Raw genomic sequence first — 24,857 nt, forward strand, 5'->3', positions numbered from 1 at the left:
ATGCACATATGAATTAGGGTAATATAATTCCCGGAAATTATATTACGGTGACTCATATGAACATACCGACATTATGACATAAAGAATTTAAGGCGGGTCAAGGATAATTTTCTCTCTATCTTTATCCCATATCACGGTTAGTATTATTTAGAATACTAACCAACGGTATTCTTTTGTTTTGAAGGAACAATGGCTCCTCGTCGTGTACGCCGCAATGAAACTCCCGAACAAGCTCTCGAACGGATGATAGCTACTGCCGTAGATGCGGCCATGGCCGGTCACTCTTCCAACAACAATAACAATAACAACAACCACAACAACAACAACAACAATGGGGCCGGTAACTCAAACGAGGGATGCTCCTACAAAGCTTTCATGGGGTGCAAACCTCACACTTATGATGGAACCGGTGGACCGGTTGTGTTTACTCGTTGGTTTGAACAAACCGAGGCCGTCTTTAGCATAAGCGGTTGTCAGGATCAAGACAAGGTCAAATACTCCACCCACACGTTCTCCGGTGTTGCTCTCACTTGGTGGAACACCTATGTTCAATCGGTGGGTACCGATGAAGCTCATGCCCTCTCTTGGGCCGATTTGAAGGAAAAGATGATTGTCGAATACTTTCCGCGCGAAGAAACCCGAAAGCTCGAGGAAGAACTAAGAGCTTTGAAAGCGGTCGGAAACGATCTTAAAGCTTATAATCAACGCTTCGCCGAACTATCCTTGATGTGTCCTAATCTTGTTAACCCCGAATCTCAAAGGATTGAGCTCTACATGCTCGGTCTTCCAAAAAGCATCAAACAAGGGGTGATGTCATCCAAACCCGCTACTCATCAAGCCGCTATGAACATGGCTCGTCAATTAATCGAAACGGTTGACGAAATCGTAGTGCCGGCTCCTAAGGCCGAGGACAAGTCGGGTGGCAACAAAAGGAAATGGGAAGCCACTCCATCAACCAACTACAACAACAACACCTTCACCAAAAAGCCTTTCAACAACGACAGCAAGAAGGGTTATGTCGGAAACTTACCTTTTTGCAACAAATGCCACAAGCATCATCACGGCGAATGTAACAAGCTAGTTTGTCACCGTTGCCAAGGTGTTGGTCATAGGGCCAACAATTGCACAAGTGCCGCCCCCGTTGCTCGAAAGGGGCCCAATCCTCCAAAAACGGTCACTTGTTACGAATGTGGCCAAACGGGCCATTATAAGAACGAATGCCCGAAAAAGAAAACCAACCCCAACAACCGAGGCCGAGCCTTTAACATCAACACCGAGGAAGCCCGAGATGACAATGAACTAGTCACGGGTACATTTCTTCTCAACAACACTTATGTTACTTGCTTATTCGATTCGGGTGCCGATAAATGTTTTGTGTCTAAGACTTTGGCTCCTACTCTTTGCACTCCACCACACCCCTTAGATACTACTTATTCTATCGAAGTGGCCGACGGAAAACTCTTAAGTGCCGACACATATTACCGGGGGTGTACTTTAAACATTTTGGGTAATGAATTTGAAATTGACTTGATACCCATGGAACTAGGGAGTTTTGATGTAATAATCGGTATGAATTGGATGGTCAAAAATAAATCTCACATTCTTTGCGATCTTCACGCAATCCGAATTCCTATCGAGAATGGCGAACCATTGATTGTCTATGGCGACAAAAATTGCACCGGACTCAATCTCGTTTCGTGCCTTAAAGTTCGAAAGCTACTTCACAAGGGTTGTTTCGCGATTCTTGCTCACGTTAAGAAAGTCGAGACCGACGAAAAGCTCATCGAAGATGTGCCAATTGTTAGTGACTTTTCTGATGTATTTCCCGACGAATTACCGGGTCTTCCACCTCATCGACCGGTTGAATTTCAAATCGATCTTATTCCAGGAGCCGCACCCGTAGCGCGTGCACCGTATAGACTCGCTCCATCCGAATTACAAGAATTACAAAGTCAAATCCAAGAGTTACTTGACCGTGGTTTCATTCAACCTAGCCATTCACCATGGGGCGCTCCGATTTTGTTCGTCAAGAAGAAAGACGGATCCCTACGAATGTGCATTGATTATTGTGAACTAAACAAATTGACGGTTAAGAACCGATATCCCCTTCCTCGCATTGATGACCTTTTTGATCAACTACAAGGTTCTCGTGTATACTCAAAAATCGATCTCCGTTCGGGTTATCATCAACTAAGGGTTAAGGGGGAAGATGTCTCCAAAACCGCTTTCCGGACTCGTTATGGTAGCTATGAGTTCCTTGTCATGCCTTTCGGTCTCACTAACGCACCGGCGGTGTTCATGGATCTCATGAACCGCGTGTGCAAACCTTACCTCGACAAATTCGTTATCGTGTTCATCGATGATATTTTGATCTATTCTAAAAACGAAGAGGAACACAAAGAACATCTCCGACTCGTGCTCGAGCTCTTGAGAAAAGAGCAACTATATGCCAAGTTCTCCAAGTGTGAATTTTGGTTAAAGGAAGTTCAATTTCTTGGTCATGTTGTAAGTGATCAAGGCATTAAAGTCGATCCCGCAAAAATCGAAGCCATTAGTAAATGGGAGACTCCTACTACTCCTACTCAAATTCGTCAATTCTTGGGTCTCGCCGGATACTATCGTAAATTCATCAAGGATTTCTCCCTAATCGCTCGTCCTTTAACTGCGTTAACTCACAAGGAACGAAAATTCGTTTGGACCTCCGAACAAGAAACCGCTTTTCAAATCTTGAAAACTAAGCTAACCACCGCTCCTATCTTGTCACTTCCCGAAGGCAATGATGATTTTGTTGTATATTGTGATGCCTCGAAAAACGGTTATGGATGCGTATTAATGCAACGAAAGAAAGTCATTGCTTATGCCTCTCGACAACTCAAAGTCCACGAACGAAACTACACGACACATGATCTTGAACTCGGTGCCGTCATCTTTGCACTTAAGTTATGGAGACATCATCTTCTTGGTACCAAAAGTACTATCTTTACCGATCACAAAAGTCTCCAACACATCTTCGATCAAAAGCAACTAAACATGAGACAACGAAGGTGGATTGAAACCTTGAACGATTATAATTGCGAGCTTCGTTACCACCCCGGGAAGGCAAATGTAGTGGCCGATGCCTTAAGTCGAAAAGAAAGAGCGGTGCCTCTTCGTGTCCGAGCTTTAAACATCACCATTCACTCCAACCTTAATAGCCAAATTCGTGTAGCCCAAGAGGAGGCTCTTAAAGACAACAACATCGCACGCGAACTTTTAAACATTCTCGTCTCCCGATTCGAAGTTAAGGAGACCGGACTTCGATATTACGCCGGAAGAATTTGGGTGCCTAGATATGGCGACTTACGAAACCTCATCCTAGACGAAGCCCACAAATCGCGATATTCGATTCATCCCGGCGCCAATAAGATGTACCACGACCTTAAAGAACGATATTGGTGGCCGAACATCAAAAAGGAAGTCGCTACTTACGTTGCCAAATGTTTGACTTGCGCTAAAGTCAAAGCCGAACACCAAAGACCGTCCGGGTTACTTCAACAACCCGAGATCCCGCAATGGAAGTGGGAAAGGATCACGATGGATTTTATCACCAAACTACCGAAAACGTCGGGCGGTTATGATACAATTTGGGTCATTGTTGACCGTCTCACCAAATCCGCGCACTTTCTCGCCATGAAAGAAACCGACAAAATGGAGAAACTTGCACGACTTTACATTAAAGAGATTGTAGCCCGACACGGAGTACCGTTATCGATTATCTCCGACCGAGATGGTTGTTTCGTTTCTAGATTTTGGCGTACGTTACAAGAAGCGTTGGGAACGCGTTTGGACATGAGCACCGCATATCATCCCCAAACCGATGGGCAAAGTGAACGTACAATACAAACCTTAGAGGATATGTTACGAGCCTGCGTTGTTGATTTTGGAAAAGCTTGGGACAATCACTTACCTCTCGCCGAATTCTCTTACAATAATAGTTATCACGCGAGTATTAAGGCCGCACCTTTTGAAGCGTTATATGGTCGAAAATGTCGCTCTCCTCTTTGTTGGGCCGAAGTGGGTGACGTGCAAATTTCCGGGCCCGAACTCATTCACGAAACAACCGAAATGATTCTTCAAATCCGAGATAGGCTTCGGACGGCCCGGAGTCGTCAAAAATGCTATACCGACAAAAGACGCAAAGACCTCGAATTTCAAGTCGGTGACCGCGTCATGTTAAAAGTCGCACCTTGGAAAGGTGTCATCCGTTTTGGGAAACGGGGGAAACTAAACCCGCGGTACGTTGGTCCTTTCGAAATCTTAGAGCGTATTGGAACCGTTGCTTATCGTTTAAACCTTCCGCCTCAACTAAGCTCCGTCCATCCTACTTTTCATGTATCTAACTTGAAGAAGTGTCTCGCCGAGCCCGATATCGTCGTCCCTCTCGAGGAACTTACTATTAATGACAAACTCCATTTTGTGGAGGAACCGGTTGAAATTGTGGACTACGTCGAGAAGGAATTAAAACAAAGCCGGATCCCGATTGTTAAGGTCCGATGGAACGCCAAAAGGGGACCCGAGTTTACTTGGGAAAGAGAAGATCAAATGCGAAAGAAACACCCTCATCTATTCTCGGTCCCGGGAACGTCAGATTCCGAGGAAGAAACAACGACTACTACGCCTACCTAAATTTTGGGACGAAATTTCTTTTAAGGTGTAGGTAATGTAACATCCCGCCTTTTTCCGTTTACTTTTCCGTTTAACTATTTAAGTTCCGTTATATGTTTATAACACATCCCGTTAATATGCGTTGAATTATCTCGTTTAGGTAATTCCCGCACCCGGTTTAAAGTTGAGGGACCAAACTTGCCAAGGGTTGAAACGTTTGACTAGGTCAAAGAGTCAACCCTCATCCTCATCCATTCAATCTCATCTCTTCCACTCTTACTACTTCAACTTTTCTCTCAACTTCCATACAAAGATTCATCATCCAAAATCGAGCTAGCGGTCATCTTGCCAAACAAATTACATATTTGAACTCCTCGTGATCTCCTCTTCGATTCCATACTGACCTCATCAAATTTGGGTAACTTTCTAAAACCACTAATTTTATGTGTTCTTGAGATTTTTGAATTAAAAGGTTGTTAATTAGTGTCTATGGCTCAAGTCTAGTATAATTATGTGATTTGTATGCTTGTTCTTGCTATTTTGGTGTAACTAGTTCATATTGAAAGAATGCTTGCTTAATCTTGAGTTTTAGGTGTTCATATGTTGTTGAATGATGAAAGTTCATGTTTTAATTGTGTTCCTAACATCGCTAGCTTCAAATTGGTATGTAGGTTGACATGGATTAGTTTCATATGCAAGATTGTTGAATTTGTGATTTTGGGTTAGGGTTTGATAGAAGTAAATTGAATTTTTGATGCATTAAATGCTTGTTAATGTTACTTGTAAGTGTTAGGTTGTGTTGTATGCTTAATTACCTTCGAAACGGCATATCGTTCATGTAATTTGGTTGCCAAATCATTAAATTGCAATTTTGACTTGTATGCATTGATTATGGAACATTAATTGCGGTTTTTGGTTGTTTTAAGTGCAAGTTTGATTGATGATATGTGTTTAGTTGCATTCCTCGTCAAAATACCTTTCCAACGATGTATGATAGGCGTTATAAGTGTTTGCGGGTCAAGTTTTGTGTTAAAATTGATTTTGGCTCATGCATAGTTTTGCAAAACAGAAAAATGTCTGTACAGGTGGTGGCGCGGCGCGCCCCTTACCCGCGCGGCGCGCAGATTATGCTGGACAGATTCTGACCTCTTGGTCCCAATTCACGCGAAATGTTTGACTAGTTACCGACCTCCGATTCACATGAAACTTGTTTTAATATACTTGTATATGAATAATTAGCATAGAAAATTTGTCCGGGACCCGACCCGAACATGTTGACTTTTTCGTTGACTTTGACCCGACCAAGTTTGACTTTTTGTCAAACTTAACCAATTAATTATGCAATCTTCCTAACATGCTTTTATACTTGTATCTTGCATGAAACTTGACAATTTGCTTCACATGCTATATTAATCGAGTTGTATTGAGCCATAGGACTAATTGAACAACTTTGACCCTTCGTGACTATCGTTATTGATACAACCTAATTGTTTAGGTCGAGACTAGCGTTGTCCTTTGCGCACATTACTTGTTGAAGTACTTTTTGTTCGTGCATACAAGGTGAGATCATAGTCCCACTTTTACTCTTTTTGAACTTACTTTTGGGATGAGAAAACATAAACGTTCTTTTAAACTACGTGAACACAAGTACAGGAAAAACAAACATTCTACATACGAGTTTGAACACAAATCCTCAATTCGATTATCATTAGTTACATCAGATGGTGTAAGCGAGAACTTATGTTATATGGCCATATGGGTTTGACAAACCCTCATTCAAACGGTTCGCTACCGTTTACGAATGAAATATATTTTCGGGAACAGTGTTGTTCTAGCACTAATTGATGGGGTATTCAACGGACGGAACGTTAAGCTTTGATAATTGGGTGCTCGTGAATATTAACTTTTAGAATGTACTATGGCTTTATCGATGTTGCAAATCTTGTGGTTCAACTTACTATTACTCATTTACTTATTTAAACCTATGATTTCACCAACGTTTTCGTTGACAGATTCTCTATGTTTTTCTCAGGTCCTTGAACTTAGGTGATACATGCTTCCGCTCATACTATTTGATACTTGCATTGGATGTCGAGTATACTTGCATACGTGGAGCGTCTTTTTGACTACTTTTAATCGTGTCGCACGTGTTTCATACAAACTTTAAACATTGTTATGTACTTGCTATGGAAACTACTTTTGTAAACTTTGAAACACCCTTATTTATGAAATGAATGCGACATACTTTTCGGTCAAACTTTGTTATAAAGACTTACGACCATGTAATGGGACCATACGTAGATGACGCCGTCATTTGACGATTTGTCGGGGTCGCTACATCGTGCTCCTTACAGACTCGCACCCAGCGAGATGAAAGAACTGCAAAGCCAATTACAAGAACTTTTAGAGCGTGGTTTCATTCGACCAAGCACATCACCGTGGGGAGCTCCTGTTTTGTTTGTCAAGAAGAAAGATGGTACATTCAGGTTGTGTATCGACTACCGAGAGTTGAACAAACTTACCATCAAGAACCGCTACCCACTACCGAGAATCGACGACTTATTTGATCAACTACAAGGCTCGTCTGTTTATTCAAAGATTGACTTACGTTCCGGGTATCATCAAATGCGGGTGAAAGAAGATGATATTCTAAAGACTGCTTTCAGAACACATTACGGTCATTACGAGTTTATGGTCATGCCGTTTGGTTTAACTAATGCACCAGCTGTGTTCATGGACCTTATGAACCGAGTGTGTGGACCATACCTTGACAAGTTTGTCATTGTTTTCATTGATGACATACTTATTTACTCAAAGAATGACCAAGAACACGGTGAACATTTGAGAAAGGTGTTAGAAGTATTGAGGAAGGAAGAATTGTACGCTAAGTTTTCAAAGTGTGCATTTTGGTTGAAAGAAGTTCAATTCCTCGGTCACATAGTGAACAAAGAAGGTATTAAGATGGATCCGGCAAAGATAGAAACTGTTGAAAAGTGGGAAACCCCGAAAACTCCGAAACACATATGCCAGTTTTTAGGACTAGCTGGTTACTACAGAAGGTTCATCCAAGATTTTTCCAGAATAGCAAAACCCTTGACTGCATTAACGCATAAAGGGAAGAAATTTGAATGGAATGATGAACAAGAGAAAGCGTTTTAGTTATTGAAGAAAAAGCTAACTACGGCACCTATATTGTCATTGCCTAAAGGGAATGATGATTTTGTGATTTATTGTGACGCATCAAAGCAAGGTCTCGGTTGTGTATTAATGCAACAAACGAAGGTGATTGCTTATGCGTCTAGACAATTGAAGATTCACGAACAAAATTATACGACGCATGATTTGGAATTAGGAGCGGTTGTTTTTGCATTAAAGACTTGGAGGCACTACTTATATGGGGTCAAAAGTATTATATATACCGACAACAAAAGTCTTCAACACATATTTAATCAGAAACAACTGAATATGAGGCAGCGTAGGTGGATTGAATTGTTGAATGATTACGACTTTGAGATTCGTTACCACCCGGGGAAGGCAAATGTGGTAGCCGATGCCTTGAGCAGGAAGGACAGAGAACCCATTCGAGTAAAATCTATGAATATAATGATTCATAATAACCTTACTACTCAAATAAAGGAGGCGCAACAAGGAGTTTTAAAAGAGGGAAATTTAAAGGATGAAATACCCAAAGGATCGGAGTAGCATCTTAATATTCAGGAAGACAGAACCCGATATAGGGCTGAAAGGATTTGGGTACCAAAATTTGGAGATATGAGAGAAATGGTACTTAGAGAAGCTCATAAAACCAGATACTCAATACATCCTGGAACGGGGAAGATGTACAAGGATCTCAAGAAACATTTTTGGTGGCCGGGTATGAAAGCCGATGTTGCTAAATACGTAGGAGAATGTTTGACGTGTTCTAAGGTCAAAGCTGAGCATCAGAAACTGTAAGAATCCGAAACTAATCCTCCCGGACGACGTCTTCAATAGTTGGTCCCATTGCGATGATCGACTCCAAGTAATGTCTTTAACATGAGCAAATGCACAGCGGAAGACTTAACTCGTACCTGAGAATAACATGCTTTAAAAGGTCAACATAAAGTTGGTGAGATATATAGGTTTAATGCTAGTAGAGTTATAACTATGGACCACAAGATTTCATATATAAACATTTAATAAAAATATTCTAAGTGGTTGAGCACTTGGTAACCATACTTAACAATTAATCACGTCGCATATTCCCTTTAATATGAAATCTTACTACACTGTACCAAGTGTAGTCACGAAACGAAGTACTGTGCAACCGTTGAATACTGGTCGTCCAGTCCGGTTGGGGTTGTCAGGCCCGATAGATCTATCAACAGGATTCGCGTTTACAATACCGCTGTAAATATTAGTTACCAAGCTACAGGGAAGTATGCCAGTGGTACAACTCAACGTAGAATATATTTTTCAGTTACTTGTGTCCATAACGTAAAACATAAAATACATGTATTCTCATCCCGAAATATTTAGAGTTTAAAAGTGGGACTATATACTCACCTAGTGTATTTTGTAGTAAAAATACATATAACATCATTGATCAAGTATAAGGTTGGCCTTGGATTCACGAACCTATATCAAGTATATATATATTAACACCTCAAATTAACATGTAATAAAGATCAACCCAGTTTATATATAATAGATTAGTTATTTAAAATGATAATGTATGTATTATTTCAAATATTATATATATCTATATATGTTATTTTTATATGAAAATAATAATTTTAGATATACTTATGATGTATGTAATATTTATATCTTTATATAATTATCTTTTGTTAAAATAATATTTATAATAATACTAGAATAATGATAATAAGATAGATAATACTTATAATAATAATGAATATGATAATTTTAATAAAAATAATTTTGTTAATGATAATAATAATTTTTTTTTAAATATTTTAATGATAATACTAATAATGATATTAATAATAATAATACTACTTTCACTAATAATACTATCACTTATGATAATAATAATATTAAAAATAATAATGATAATAATAATAATAATAATAATAAAATTATACCTTAGAAAATACTAAAAAGAGATTAAAAACTATTTGGGACGGGACTCGAACCCGCAACCTCTCATTCTTCGACCACATGCCTAACCCTCTAATCCATTCCATGTTTCTGAAATCAATACAAGTTTAATTCCTATTAACCCTTGAATCCCTAGCATTTCTAGGTTACTCGTTTTCAAATCTCAGCTCAACAAACAACCAATCCTCTCGGCCCAAAGTAAATCAATCACGGCCCAACTGTTATACCAGCCCATCAGCAGCTAAAAAAAATAAAACGCCGTCCCTCAGATTCGAACTAGTGACCTCTAGTCACCCAACACAACACTCTAACCATTTACTCCAGCCTGCCTTTTTGTTTTATTTAACTCGCCGTTTTGATTTAACCCGTTTACTGTCTCAGTCCAACCTCATAATAAATTACGGCCCATGTTATAATATAACGGCCCAAGCATCGAGTAAAGGCCCAAATTAAAAGTGTATGTATTATAAGGGTTTGTTTACGCATCCTAATCAAGTCCACCGATGGTTTAAGTTTAAATCAAAAATTTTAAAACACAAAACCGGCCTTTATCACATCGAATTAGTTAGAACAGTTGGAAAGCTTAATATTGGTAGGGTTCGTTTCAAAGCATGACAACAAACACGTCCCTCTCTTCTTCTTCTTTTTACAACTCATTATCCATCATCTTGTCACCATCATCTTTTCTTATCACCATGAAATGGTTATTTGTTTAATAGAAGTGGGTCGGTTTAGTGACTAAAACAGCAAAGAAAGACAACAGTTTATCAAAAGCATAAATGAAGTTTGCAAGGTGGTGGTGTGGTTGTGGGTCACGAAGGTAAACAGAGAAGAAATGGCAGTCTACTTCTTCGAAACAGGAATAGTAGCAGTTTTGTAGGTTTGTTTGATGGTGGTTTTAGTTGAGTTCGAAAGAGAAACAGATAAACAAGTTGGTGCTGAGGTGGGTTTGTTCATGGTAAGGGTGTTCATGGGTGTGTGTTTAAATCGAATAATAACAACTAAAAAAAATGTTCGAATGGCTTGCATCTTGGGGCTGCTCAATGAAAGAAACAGAAGAAAGCGAGTAATTGACATCGGTTTAAATGGTGATTCATGGCAGGCTTTAGGAGAGATGGTTGACGGTTTCAGGTGGTGATCAAATGGGTCACGATGAACACAGATAAATAAAAAGGATACTCGAACTTGATCATATTTGATTCAGTGAGGATGTTTTGATAATTTTAGGGGTTTAGGAATTATAACGTGGATGATTTACAGCGATGAATCTGTATTGAAAAGCTGTAAATTTTGGATTCGTGATTTTTTTTTTTTTAAAGTTGAAGGTCACCAAGAGAGAGATAGGGATTGAATTGCTTTATATATCCATTGTGGTGTAGACAGCATCTTTTAATCAGACAAAAAAAATAATAAAAATAATTAAATAGAAAAAAAATAGAGGAATTAAAAGTCCAATTTGATTGCTATCGATTTTGGATTGTATCAATGATTTTATTCGTTTGACATCCAGAATAGAGACATGGAAATAAATTAGATGGCGATGTTAAACAGGCTCAAATCTTTAATTGGTATATATTCGATATTTTAGTTAATAATATAAATATAAATATGTTAATATTAATAATACTAATTAATAATAATCATAACAATATAAGGATAAATAATAGTAATATGGTAACATTAATACTAATAATAATAATTTCCTTAATACAATTAATAGGTTCAATAACAATTAATACTAAAGCTAATTAAAATTATTATTTTTAAAAAAAATAATAATAATCATAATAATAATTATAATCATACACTTACTACAATATACCTATAGTAATAATTATATATAGGGATCATGTATATTAGATATATATATATATATATATATATATATATATATATATATATATATATATATATATATATATATATATATATATATATATATATATATATATATATATATATATATATAGATGTAATATCAACTTTATTATCTTGTACATTATTTAGAATTTAGTATTTACAATTAAATTGTATAATATTTCAATTCATATTTTAGAACATTTTATATATAATTATATGTATGTATCTATTTTCAATTAATTGTTCGTGAATCGTCGGAAATGGTCGAAGGGTAACTGATTAACCGAATACAGATTTCAAACTTTCTAGACTCAACATTACAGATTTTTGCTTATTGTTTCGGAAACATATCAAGATTAGGTTTAAATTTGGTCGGAAATTTCCGGGTCGTTACAGTACCCACCCGTTAAAGAAATTTCGTCCCCGAAATTTGGTAGAGGTTGTCATAAATAAAAATAGGAATGTTTTTATGACGAATATGAGGTAATAACGGAGTTTTATCATTATTGAAAGATATGGATAAAACGATTCGATCATGTGAAGCGCACGAGTGAAGCTATCAAATGAGTGATTATGGAATTGTTTTAACCGATGACGTGATTAGGATTGATTTCCAGAATTTAAGGGATTTAAGAAAATCTTATGTAACAAGATTTGGCTCTTTAGAGATCAGAATCTTCTTTGATTTAATACGGCAATCTGTTTTGATTTCTCTGTCGGATATTTTACTATAAATCTATCTCCTCCGTTTCCTTATTCTCCACACCTTCTATTTGCTGCGATTTTTACTCCAATTTCTATTTCGGGATATTGTCCCTTCGTTTCTTCTTATGATCCGAAATTCGTAGGTATGAACATAGCTAATGCTCTTAGAAAGAAATGGTAATGGCACGTTTTTGATTTGTTCAATTACCAGAATATCCAGAAAGATAGAACTATCAAGATGATATGTTCTTGATATGTTTGGAGATTGGATAGAATGTAAGAGCCGTGTAACATGGCACATGATGATGGTACTGTGAATCATCACATTCCATTAGAAACTTAACATGACTTACTGTAATATAATGAAGTTGATCAAGTTTCATTATATTATACTAATTCATGCATCAGTTCCCAACACTACTTCAGAACATTCCTATTTTAAACTCGAAGGTTTCAGAATTTAGAAACTACTACAGTTTCTTTTATATTGTAACGTAGATGTTACGAAGTGATAAATGATTTCAGATGGAAATAATATCTCCAGAAATTTGATGAATATGCATAACGGGAGATATGAAATATCTTATAATCTCTAAGATAAAATGTTGATGAAGAATATCATCCGAAAAGGTTTAGAATAAGGAGTAGGGTTCTTACTAACGATTTCAGCAGGCACTGAATCATTTTGAATCCTTTGAAGTCGAGTTTAGTTTTCATGATTCATTCACGGTTTCCTTCATACTTTGCTCAATCCGTTTTCCAATTTCAACCCTTCTCTTTTTCTGAGCTTTTCCAACATACTTTACTTCATCATAAACTTTTGACTGTTAAGGTCGTTTACAGTTTTTGCTGCTTCATCAGCATTTCAAGAACTACTTCATAGTCTAGGGTGTTTTTCAGAAACTTCACATTCGAAATATATAATTCTTTAGAGATAAACGTTTTCGGTATAACTGGGAGAATTTCTACGAGATTTTCAAAATACTGATTGCGGATTTCGCCAAAGAGATAACAAGTTGTTGGTACATCTGCTGATGGTGTTTGTGAAATATAAAAGGTTCTCCGGTAACGACGGTGAATAGACAAGGTATAAACATCGAGATTATAGTAGGAGTAGTCTTACTGAGAAGTCGAAGTGGAGCTGTGACAAAATTAGCTTCTTGAAAAGGAATCGTATGGTTGTTTTTGGCTAATGAATGATAAAGAATTCAACGCGGATATGTTTTAACTATAACTTCAGTTTCGAAGGTTTTTCAGGTGCATAACTGTATGCATAATTCTTTCTTCCGTAGACGAGGTGCGGCTGGTTCAACTTCTCGATCAAGACGTTTTCAAGAATCATGAAAAGTTGTGAATGCGAATTGTAATTGTCGAGGTACAAAGGAGGTTTAAGATGAAATCAAGTGGCAAACTTGAAGAATTGTTTAGTTTCATATGTTATAATCAACATTTTAATTCATTTTAATTGTCCAAAATTAGCAGTCTAATAGTCCGATGGTTCAACTTAATATATAATATTCGAATTAAATAATACGTATCGTGACCCGTGTACCGGTCTCGGTGTCGATCACAACTCAAAGTATATATATATTTTGGAATCAACTCCGACCCTGTATAGCCAACTCCCACCTTCACATATAGAGTGTCTACGGTTGTTCCGAAATATATATATAGATGGGTCGATATGATAAGTCGAAACCTTGCATACGTGTCCCGTTATTTAAAGTGCGTAAAAGTAAATAACAGAAATTAAATGACGATAAATAAAATTGCGAGAATGTAAATTGCGATAAATTAAATGTTAATCAGTTAGCTGGGAACAGTTAGCCGGAACAGTTAGCGTGGAATCCTTAACAGATTTTCAATTAGTTAATTCGTGTGTTTCTAACAATTTTTAATCTGTCCAATGTTTCTTCTTTATGCCACTTGTTGGATTCGGATAGGTAAAAATCCAAATATGAAATTTGAATGGAAATGGTTATTCTGTGATGAATTGATACGTATATCGATGATTGTGAGTAGGATAGTAAATGACCGTTGAATCAGATTCGAAGAATGCACAGTGTAACTTGTTAATGTGAATTTTAAATATTCCTTGGGTACTACCCACCCGTTAAAATATTTTCATCATTAACAGTTTGTACGAAAGAATTTTTAATTACGATCTTTATGAAAATATACTTGCATATATATTTTCTTCAGATGTAATTATGGATTTAATGAGTCAATAAGATTTTATACTCATTTGATTTATTGTTAGCACTTGATTACATGATCTCTAAAACTTTAGAGATTACATAATTGCCATGTCGGACGAAGGTAAATGAGGTAGAACAATACGTAGAACGAAATTAATCGATGTAGAATGATATGTAAAAACAAGGAGTACACTTGAAGTACAGATGATGATATTGAAGCGTGTGATGTTGATATCCGAGGTACAGATCGTGACGTTGAGATTTATGACGTGATTGTGGTTGGGGTGATAAGAGTATTGTCGACGTTGATGATGGTGGTACGGATTATGCTACTGGTGCTGTTGCTGATTTTTGTAATCTCCGCACCAGATTCTCCAAAGCCATTACTCGAGCACGTAGTTCGTTAACTTCTTATGCCGGGATGATTGACGATTGAAGCGAGCGAATGAATAAGATTCGAAATATGGGATAGTATGTAATCGTGATAAATTACTCGGAAAAAGGGAAGAGAACTTGGTTTCTCAAACTAGTTCGCCGGTAAGCGCTTCAGGTTGAAAAGGGCAATTTGGTGGATGGAAGAGAATCTTCGATGTGAAATGATTTTTCGGATGTCAGATGATATTCTAGCTATATAGAATATCTATGTATAATACCAAAGATTTCGCAAATTACGGAGGAATTTACGGTATATGTCAGGCAAATCTATAGTAACAGATACGCTAGGATATGAATTTTGTCTATACACTATCGATGCACTTAAATGCAGTAAGACGTGTCTAGACTTATGAATGATAAGCAGGCAATTTCCTAAGGATAATAAGCAGATGGTTTCCGACTAAAATGATAAGCAAAACCTTTTGACAGGCAGACACGGTCAAAGTCCAGACTCACTAATGCATCTAAACAACTACCAGTTAGACACACTAATGCAAGGCCTGGTTCGCTATGACCAACGCTCTGATACCAACTGTAAGAATCCGAAACTAATCCTCCTGGACGACGTCTTCAACAGTTGGTCCCATTGCGATGATCGACTCCAAGTAATGTCTTTAACATGAGCAAATGCACAGCGGAAGACTTAACTCGTACCTGAGAATAACATGCTTTAAAAGGTCAACATAAAGTTGGTGAGATATATAGGTTTGATGCTAGTAGAGTTATAACTATGGACCACAAGATTTCATATATAAACATTTAATAAAAATATTCTAAGTGGTTGAGCACTTGGTAACCATACTTAACAATTAATCACGTCGCATATTCCCTTTAATATGAAATCTTACTACACTGTACCAAGTGTAGTCACGAAACGAAGTACTGTGCAACCGTTGAATACTGGTCGTCCAGTCCGGTTGGGGTTGTCAGGCCCGATAGATCTATCAACAGGATTCGTGTTTACAATACCGCTGTAAATATTAGTTACCAAGCTACAAGGAAGTATGCCAGTGGTACAACTCAACGTAGAATATATTTTTCAGTTACTTGTGTCCATAACGTAAAACATAAAATACATGTATTCTCATCCCGAAATATTTAGAGTTTAAAAGTGGGACTATATACTCACCTAGTGTATTTTGTAGTAAAAATACATATAACATCATTGATCAAGTATAAGGTTGGCCTTGGATTCACGAACCTATATCAAGTATATATATATTAACACCTCAAATTAACATGTAATAAAGATCAACCCAGTTTATATATAATAGATTAGTTATTTAAAATGATAATGTATGTATTATTTCAAATATTATATATATCTATATATGTTATTTTTATATGAAAATAATAATTTTAGATATACTTATGATGTATGTAATATTTATATCTTTATATAATTATCTTTTGTTAAAATAATATTTATAATAATACTAGAATAATGATAATAAGATAGATAATACTTATAATAATAATGAATATGATAATTTTAATAAAAATAATTTTGTTAATGATAATAATAATTTTTTTTTAAATATTTTAATGATAATACTAATAATGATATTAATAATAATAATACTACTTTCACTAATAATACTATCACTTATGATAATAATAATATTAAAAATAATAATGATAATAATAATAATAATAATAATAATAATAATAATAAAATTATACCTTAGAAAATACTAAAAAGAGATTAAAAACTATTTGGGACGGGACTCGAACCCGCAACCTCTCATTCTTCGACCACATGCCTAACCCTCTAATCCATTCCATGTTTCTGAAATCAATACAAGTTTAATTCCTATTAACCCTTGAATCCCTAGCATTTCTAGGTTACTCGTTTTCAAATCTCAGCTCAACAAACAACCAATCCTCTCGGCCCAAAGTAAATCAATCTCGGCCCAACTGTTATACCAGCCCATCAGCAGCTAAAAAAAATAAAACGCCGTACCTCAGATTCGAACTGGTGACCTCTAGTCACCCAACACAACACTCTAACCATTTACTCCAGCCTGCCTTTTTGTTTTATTTAACTCGCTGTTTTGATTTAACCCGTTTACTGTCTCAGTCCAACCTCATAATAAATTACGACCCATGTTATAATATAACGGCCCAAGCATCGAGTAAAGGCCCAAATTAAAAGTGTATGTATTATAAGGGTTTGTTTACGCATCCTAATCAAGTCCACCGATGGTTTAAGTTTAAATCAAAAATTTTAAAACACAAAAACGGCCTTTATCACATCGAATTAGTTAGAACAGTTGGAAAGCTTAATATTGGTAGGGTTCGTTTCAAAGCATGACAACAAACACGTCCCTCTCTTCTTTTTTTTTTTACAGCTCATTATCCATCATCTTGTCACCATCATCTTTTCTTATCACCATGAAATGGTTATTTGTTTAATAGAAGTGGGTCGGTTTAGTGACTAAAACAGCAAAGAAAGACAACAGTTTATCAAAAGCATAAATGAAGTTTGCAAGGTGGTGGTGTGGTTGTGGGTCACGAAGGTAAACAGAGAAGAAATGGCAGTCTACTTCTTCGAAACAGGAATAGTAGCAGTTTTGTAGGTTTGTTTGATGGTGGTTTTAGTTGAGTTCGAAAGAGAAACAGATAAACAAGTTGGTGCTGAGGTGGGTTTGTTCATGGTAAGGGTGTTCATGGGTGTGTGTTTAAATCGAATAATAACAACTAAAAAAAATGTTCGAATGGCTTGCATCTTGGGGCTGCTCAATGAAAGAAACAGAAGAAAGCGAGTAATTGACATCGGTTTAAATGGTGATTCATGGCAGGCTTTAGGAGAGATGGTTGACGGTTTCAGGTGGTGATCAAATGGGTCACGATGAACACAGATAAATAAAAAGGATACTCGAACTTGATCATATTTGATTCAGTGAGGATGTTTTGATAATTTTAGGGGTTTAGGAATTATAACGTGGATGATTTACAGCGATGAATCTGTATTGAAAAGCTGTAAATTTTGGATTCGTCATTTTTTTTTTAAAAGTTGAAGGTCACCAAGAGAGAGATAGGGATTGAATTGCTTTATATATCCATTGTGGTGTAGACAGCATCTTTTAATCAGACAAAAAATAATAATAAAAATAATTAAATAGAAAAAAAATAGAGGAATTAAAAGTCCAATTTGATTGCTATCGATTTTGGATTGTATCAATGATTTTATTCATTTGACATCCAGAATAGAGACATGGAAATAAATTAGATGGCGATGTTAAACAGGCTCAAATCTTTAATTGGTATATATTCAATATTTTAGTTAATAATATAAATATAAATATGTTAATATTAATAATACTAATTAATAATAATCATAACAATATAAGGATAAATAATAGTAATATGGTAACATTAATACTAATAATAATAATTTCCTTAATACAATTAATAGGTTCAATAACAATTAATACTAAAGCTAATTAAAATTATTATTTTTAAAAAAAATAATAATAATCATAATAATAATTATAATCATACACTTACTACAATATACCTATAGTAATAATTATATATAGGGATCATGTATATTATATATATATATATATATATATATATATATATATATATATATATATATATATATATATATATATATATATATATATATATATATATATGTAATATCAACTTTATTATCTTGTACATTATTTAGAATTTAGTATTTACAATTAAATTGTATAATATTTCAATTCATATTTTAGAACATTTTATATATAATTATATGTATGTATCTATTTTCAATTAATTGTTCGTGAATCGTCGGAAATGGTCGAAGGGTAACTGATTAACCGAATATAGATTTCAAACTTTCTAGACTCAACATTACAGATTTTTGCTTATTGTTTCGGAAACATATCAAGATTAGGTTTAAATTTGGTCGGAAATTTCCGGGTCGTTACAGAAACCATCAGGTCTACTTCAACAACCCGAAATCCCGGAATGGAAATGGGAAAACATTACCATGGATTTCATCACTAAATTGCCAAGGACTGCAAGTGGTTTTGATACTATTTGGGTAATAGTTGATCGTCTCACCAAATCAGCACACTTCCTGCCAATAAGAGAAGATGACAAGATGGAGAAGTTAGCACGATTGTATTTGAAGGAAGTCATCTCCAGACATGGAATACCAATCTCTATTATCTCTGATAGGGATGGCAGATTTATTTCAAGATTCTGGCAGACATTACAGCAAGCATTAGGAACTCGTCTAGACATGAGTACTGCCTATCATCCACAAACTGATGGGCAGAGCGAAAGGACGATACAAACGCTTGAAGACATTCTACGAGCATGTGTTATTGATTTCGAAAACAGTTGGGATCGACATCTACCATTAGCAGAATTTTCCTACAACAACAGCTACCATTCAAGCATTGAGATGGCGCCGTTTGAAGCACTTTATGGTAGAAAGTGCAGGTCTCTAATTTGTTGGAGTGAAGTGGGGGATAGACAGATTACGGGTCCGGAGATTATACAAGAAACTACCGAGAAGATCATCCAAATTCAACAACGGTTGAAAACCGCCCAAAGTCGACAAAAGAGCTACGCTGACATTAAAAGAAAAGATATAGAATTTGAAATTGGAGAGATGGTCATGCTTAAAGTTGCACCTTGGAAAGGCGTTGTTCGATTTGGTAAACGAGGGAAATTAAATCCAAGGTATATTGGACCATTCAAGATAATTGATCGTGTCGGACCAGTAGCTTACCGACTTGAGTTACCTCAACAACTCGCGGCTGTACATAACACTTTCCACGTCTCGAATTTGAAGAAATGTTTTGCTAAAGAAGATCTCACTATTCCGTTAGATGAAATCCAAATCAACGAAAAACTTCAATTCATCGAAGAACCCGTCGAAATAATGGATCGCGAGGTTAAAAGACTTAAGCAAAACAAGATACCAATTGTTAAGGTTCGATGGAATGCTCGTAGAGGACCTGAGTTCACCTGGGAGCGTGAAGATCAGATGAAGAAGAAATACCCGAATCTATTTCCAGAAGATTCGTCAATACCTTCAACAGCTTAAAATTTCGGGACGAAATTTATTTAACGGGTAGGTACTGTAGTGACCCGAACTTTTCCATGTTTATATATATTAATTGAGATTGATATTTACATGATTAAATGTTTCCAACATGTTAAGCAATCAAACTTGTTAAGACTTGATTAATTGAAATATGTTTCATATAGACAATTGACCACCCAAGTTGACCGGTGATTCACGAACGTTAAAACTTGTAAAAACTATATGATGACATATATATGGTTATATATATATATATATATATATATATATATATATATATATATATATATATATATATATATATATATATATATATATATATATATATATATAGTTAACATGATACTATGATAAGTAAACATATCATTAAGTATATTAACAATGAACTACATTTGTAAAAACAAGACTACTAACTTAATGATTTTTAAACGAGACATATATGTAACGATTATCGTTGTAAAGACATTTAATGTATATATATCATATTAAGAGATATTCATACATGATAATATCATGATAATATAATAATTTAAAATCTCATTTGATATTATAAACATTGGGTTAACAACATTTAACAAGATCGTTAACCTAAAGGTTTCAAAACAACACTTACATGTAACGACTAACGATGACTTAACGACTCAGTTAAAATGTATATACATGTAGTGTTTTAATATGTATTTATACACTTTTTAAAGACTTCAATACACTTATCAAAATACTTCTACTTAACAAAAATGCTTGCAATTACATCCTCGTTCAGTTTCATCAACAATTCTACTCGTATGCACCCGTATTCGTACTCGTACAATACACAGCTTTTAGATGTATGTACTATTAGTATATACACTCCAATGATCATCTCTTAGCAGCCTATGTGAGTCACCTAACACATGTGGGAACCATCATTTGGCAACTAGCATGAAATATCTCATAAAATTACAAAAATATGAGTAATCATTCATGACTTATTTACATGAAAACAAAATTACATATCCTTTATATCTAATCCATACACCAACGACCAAAAACACCTACAAACACTTTCATTCTTCAATTTTCTTCATCTAATTGATCTCTCTCAAGTTCTATCTTCAAGTTCTAAGTGTTCTTCATATATTCTACAAGTTCTAGTTTCATAAAATCAAGAATACTTTCAAGTTTGCTAGCTCACTTCCAATCTTGTAAGGTGATCATCCAACCTCAAGAAATCTTTGTTTCTTACAGTAGGTTATCATTCTAATACAAGGTAATAATCATATTCAAACTTTGGTTCAATTTCTATAACTATAACAATCTTATTTCAAGTGATGATCTTACTTGAACTTGTTTTCGTGTCATGATTCTGCTTCAAGAACTTCGAGCCATCCAAGGATCCGTTGAAGCTAGATCCATTTTTCTCTTTTCCAGTAGGTTTATCCAAGGAACTTAAGGTAGTAATGATGTTCATAACATCATTCGATTCATACATATAAAGCTATCTTATTCGAAGGTTTAAACTTGTAATCACTAGAACATAGTTTAGTTAATTCTAAACTTGTTCGCAAACAAAAGTAAATCCTTCTAACTTGACTTTTAAAATCAACTAAACACATGTTCTATATCTATATGATATGCTAACTTAATGATTTAAAACCTGGAAACACGAAAAACACCGTAAAACAGGATTTACGCCGTCGTAGTAACACCGCGCGCTGTTTTGGGTTAGTTAATTAAAAACTAAGATAAACTTTGATTTAAAAGTTTTTATTCTGAGAAAATGATTTTTATTATGAACATGAAACTATATCCAAAAATTATGGTTAAACTCAAAGTGGAAGTATGTTTTCTAAAATGGTCATCTAGACGTCGTTCTTTCGACTGAAATGACTACCTTTACAAAAATTACTTGTAACTTAATTTTCTGACTATAAACCTATACTTTTTCTGTTTAGATTCATAAAATAGAGTTCAATATGAAACCATAGCAATTTGATTCACTCAAAACGGATTTAAAATGAAGAAGTTAGGGGTAAAACAAGATTGGATAATTTTTCTCATTTTAGCTATGTGAAAATTGGTAACAAATCTATTCCAACCATAACTTAATCAACTTGTATTGTATATTATGTAATCTTGAGATACCATAGACACTTATACAATGTTTCGACCTATCATGTCGACACATCTATATATATTTCGGAACAACCTTAGACACTCTATATGTGAATGTTGGAGTTAGCTATACAGGGTTGAGGTTGATTCCAAAATATATATAGTTTGAGTTGTGATCAATACTGAGATATGTATACACTGGGTCGTGGATTGATTCAAGATAATATTTATCGATTTATTTCTGTACATCTAACTGTGGACAACTAGTTGTAGGTTACTAACGAGGACAGCTGACTTAATAAACTTAAAACATCAAAATATATTAAAAGTGTTGTAAATATATTTTGAACATACTTTGATATATATGTATATATTGTTATAGGTTCGTGAATCAACCAGTGGCCAAGTCTTACTTCCCGACGAAGTAAAAATCTGTGAAAGTGAGTTATAGTCCCACTTTTAAAATCTAATATTTTTGGGATGAGAATACATGCAGGTTTTATAAATGATTTACAAAATAGACACAAGTACGTGAAACTACATTCTATGGTTGAATTATCGAAATCGAATATGCCCCTTTTTATTAAGTCTGGTAATCTAAGAATTAGGGAACAGACACCCTAATTGACGCGAATCCTAAAGATAGATATATTGGGCCTAACAAACCCCATCCAAAGTACCGAATGCTTTAGTACTTCGAAATTTATATCATATCCGAAGGGTGTCCCGGAATGATGGGGATATTCTTATATATGCATCTTGTTAATGTCGGTTACCAGGTGTTCACCATATGAATGACTTTTATCTCTATGTATGGGATGTGTATTGAAATATGAAATCTTGTGGTCTATTATTATGATTTGATATATATAGGTTAAACCTATAACTCACCAACATTTTTGTTGACGTTTTAAGCATGTTTATTCTCAGGTGATTATTAAGAGCTTCCGCTGTCGCATACTTAAATAAGGACGAGATTTGGAGTCCATGTTTGTATGATATTGTGTAAAAACTGCATTCAAGAAACTTATTTTGTTGTAACATATTTGTATTGTAAACCATTATGTAATGGTCGTGTGTAAACAGGATATTTTAGATTATCATTATTTGATAATCTACGTAAAGCTTTTTAAACCTTTATTGATTAAATAAAGGTTATGGTTTGTTTTAAAATGAATGCAGTCTTTGAAAAACGTCTCATACAGAGGTCAAAACCTCGCAACGAAATCAATTAATATGGAACGTTTTTAATCAATAAGAACGGGACATTTCAGGTTTGAGGTTACGGGGGTCTAATTCCGACTCTGATGATTTGCGGATTTTTCAATTAATTCAAGAAATAGAAGATGATGGTTCCGAAGTCGAATCGGTACCATCTATTTCGAGAGTTAGAGGTTATATTCCTAGGGAACGGGAGGTTGCTGCACAACGTTTGTGGGATGATTATTTTCGTGAGACGCATCCACAAAAAAATTTAAAATACGTTATCGTATGCGAATACAATTATTTCTCCTGATAGTGCAAGGTATAACTACTTTCCAAAGTGATAATATGCCAGAATATTTTAGTTACTTTTCTCAACGAGTTGATGCTATCGGTAGGCCTACAGTTACTACTTTACAAAAGTGTACGTCGGCTATACGCCAATTGGCGTATGGCATCGCTCCTGATATGTGGGATGAATATTTGCAAATGAGTGAGCAAACATCAATACTATGTCTAGATTACTTTTGTATGTGTGTTATTACTTTGTACAAAAGGGAATACATGCGATCTCCGAATGCACACGATGTTGCTAGATTATATAGTGCACGCGAGGAGAGATATGGTTTTAGGGGTATGCTCGGGAGTATAGATTGTATGCACTGGGAGTGGAGGAATTGTCTTGTTGCTTTAAAAGGACAAGACACTCGAGGTGATCACAAGAAACCGACCCTTATGCTTGAAGCAGTTGCTTCATATGACTTGTGGATTTGGCATGTTTTTTTTGGGATGGCGGGTTCCAATAATGATATTAACGTTTTGAACCAATCACCTTATTTGATAAACTTAAGAACGGAACATTTCCATCCGCACCATTTGAGGTAAATGGGCATGAATATAGCAAAGGATATTGCCTTGCGGATGGTATATATCCCGATTGGGCAACTTTAGTTAAAGGATATTCATGTCCTACTAAAGAACTTACGATTAAGTTTACAAGATTTCAAGCTAGTGCCCGAAAGGATATAGAGAGGGCATTTGGGGTTCTTCAAGGTCGTTTTCATATTATACGCATAGCTTCACGAAGTGTGTCAGTTAACAAGATGCGAAGAGTGATGGAATGTTGTCTCATATTACATAACATGGTACTTGAAGATAACGTCTTTGCACTTTCTAAATGGGAAGAAAGATTCACTACCGAAGAAATGGAAAATGGTATGGAACGTATACGGAACATAGGACGGGATCGAGATATCATCGCAAGAGAAATAAGGGATCGAGATATACACAACCAACTTACCGAGGATTTAACTTTCCACCCACTATTCGCAATGCGAATTAGTTTTTTTTATTGAATCTATGTAATCGTTAATTTATGTATTTATAAATTCTTATGAAAAATTAATTATGTATTTTTTTATTTTAATATGTAATTTATTTTATTTTGTTGTATTTATTTACCATTTTAATTCATTTGAAAAAAATACAAAACTAGTGGACCCTACTGAATTTGACACTACCATTTGACATTTGGGGTTATTGGGGTTCAAAATCTGACA

At 35.2% G+C, this 24,857-nt stretch overlaps 1 protein-coding gene across 1 annotated transcript; it reads left to right on the forward strand.

Moving 5' to 3' along the window:
- The first annotated feature begins 23,646 nt into the window (after positions 1 to 23,646).
- LOC139893907 (uncharacterized) lies at positions 23,647 to 24,183 on the forward strand. The gene has a single exon (XM_071877110.1). The coding sequence runs from the start codon at positions 23,647 to 23,649 to the stop codon at positions 24,181 to 24,183; it is 537 nt and encodes a 178-aa protein (XP_071733211.1).
- The last annotated feature ends 674 nt before the right edge of the window (positions 24,184 to 24,857 follow it).

Source organism: Rutidosis leptorrhynchoides, chromosome 1 (assembly GCF_046630445.1).
Source record: "Rutidosis leptorrhynchoides isolate AG116_Rl617_1_P2 chromosome 1, CSIRO_AGI_Rlap_v1, whole genome shotgun sequence".
Lineage (NCBI taxonomy): Eukaryota > Viridiplantae > Streptophyta > Magnoliopsida > Asterales > Asteraceae > Rutidosis > Rutidosis leptorrhynchoides.

Bases quoted from the DNA above. Each gene is read 5' to 3' on its own strand.
- LOC139893907 (XM_071877110.1), top strand. From the start codon at position 23,647: ATGCCAGAATATTTTAGTTACTTTTCTCAACGAGTTGATGCTATCGGT.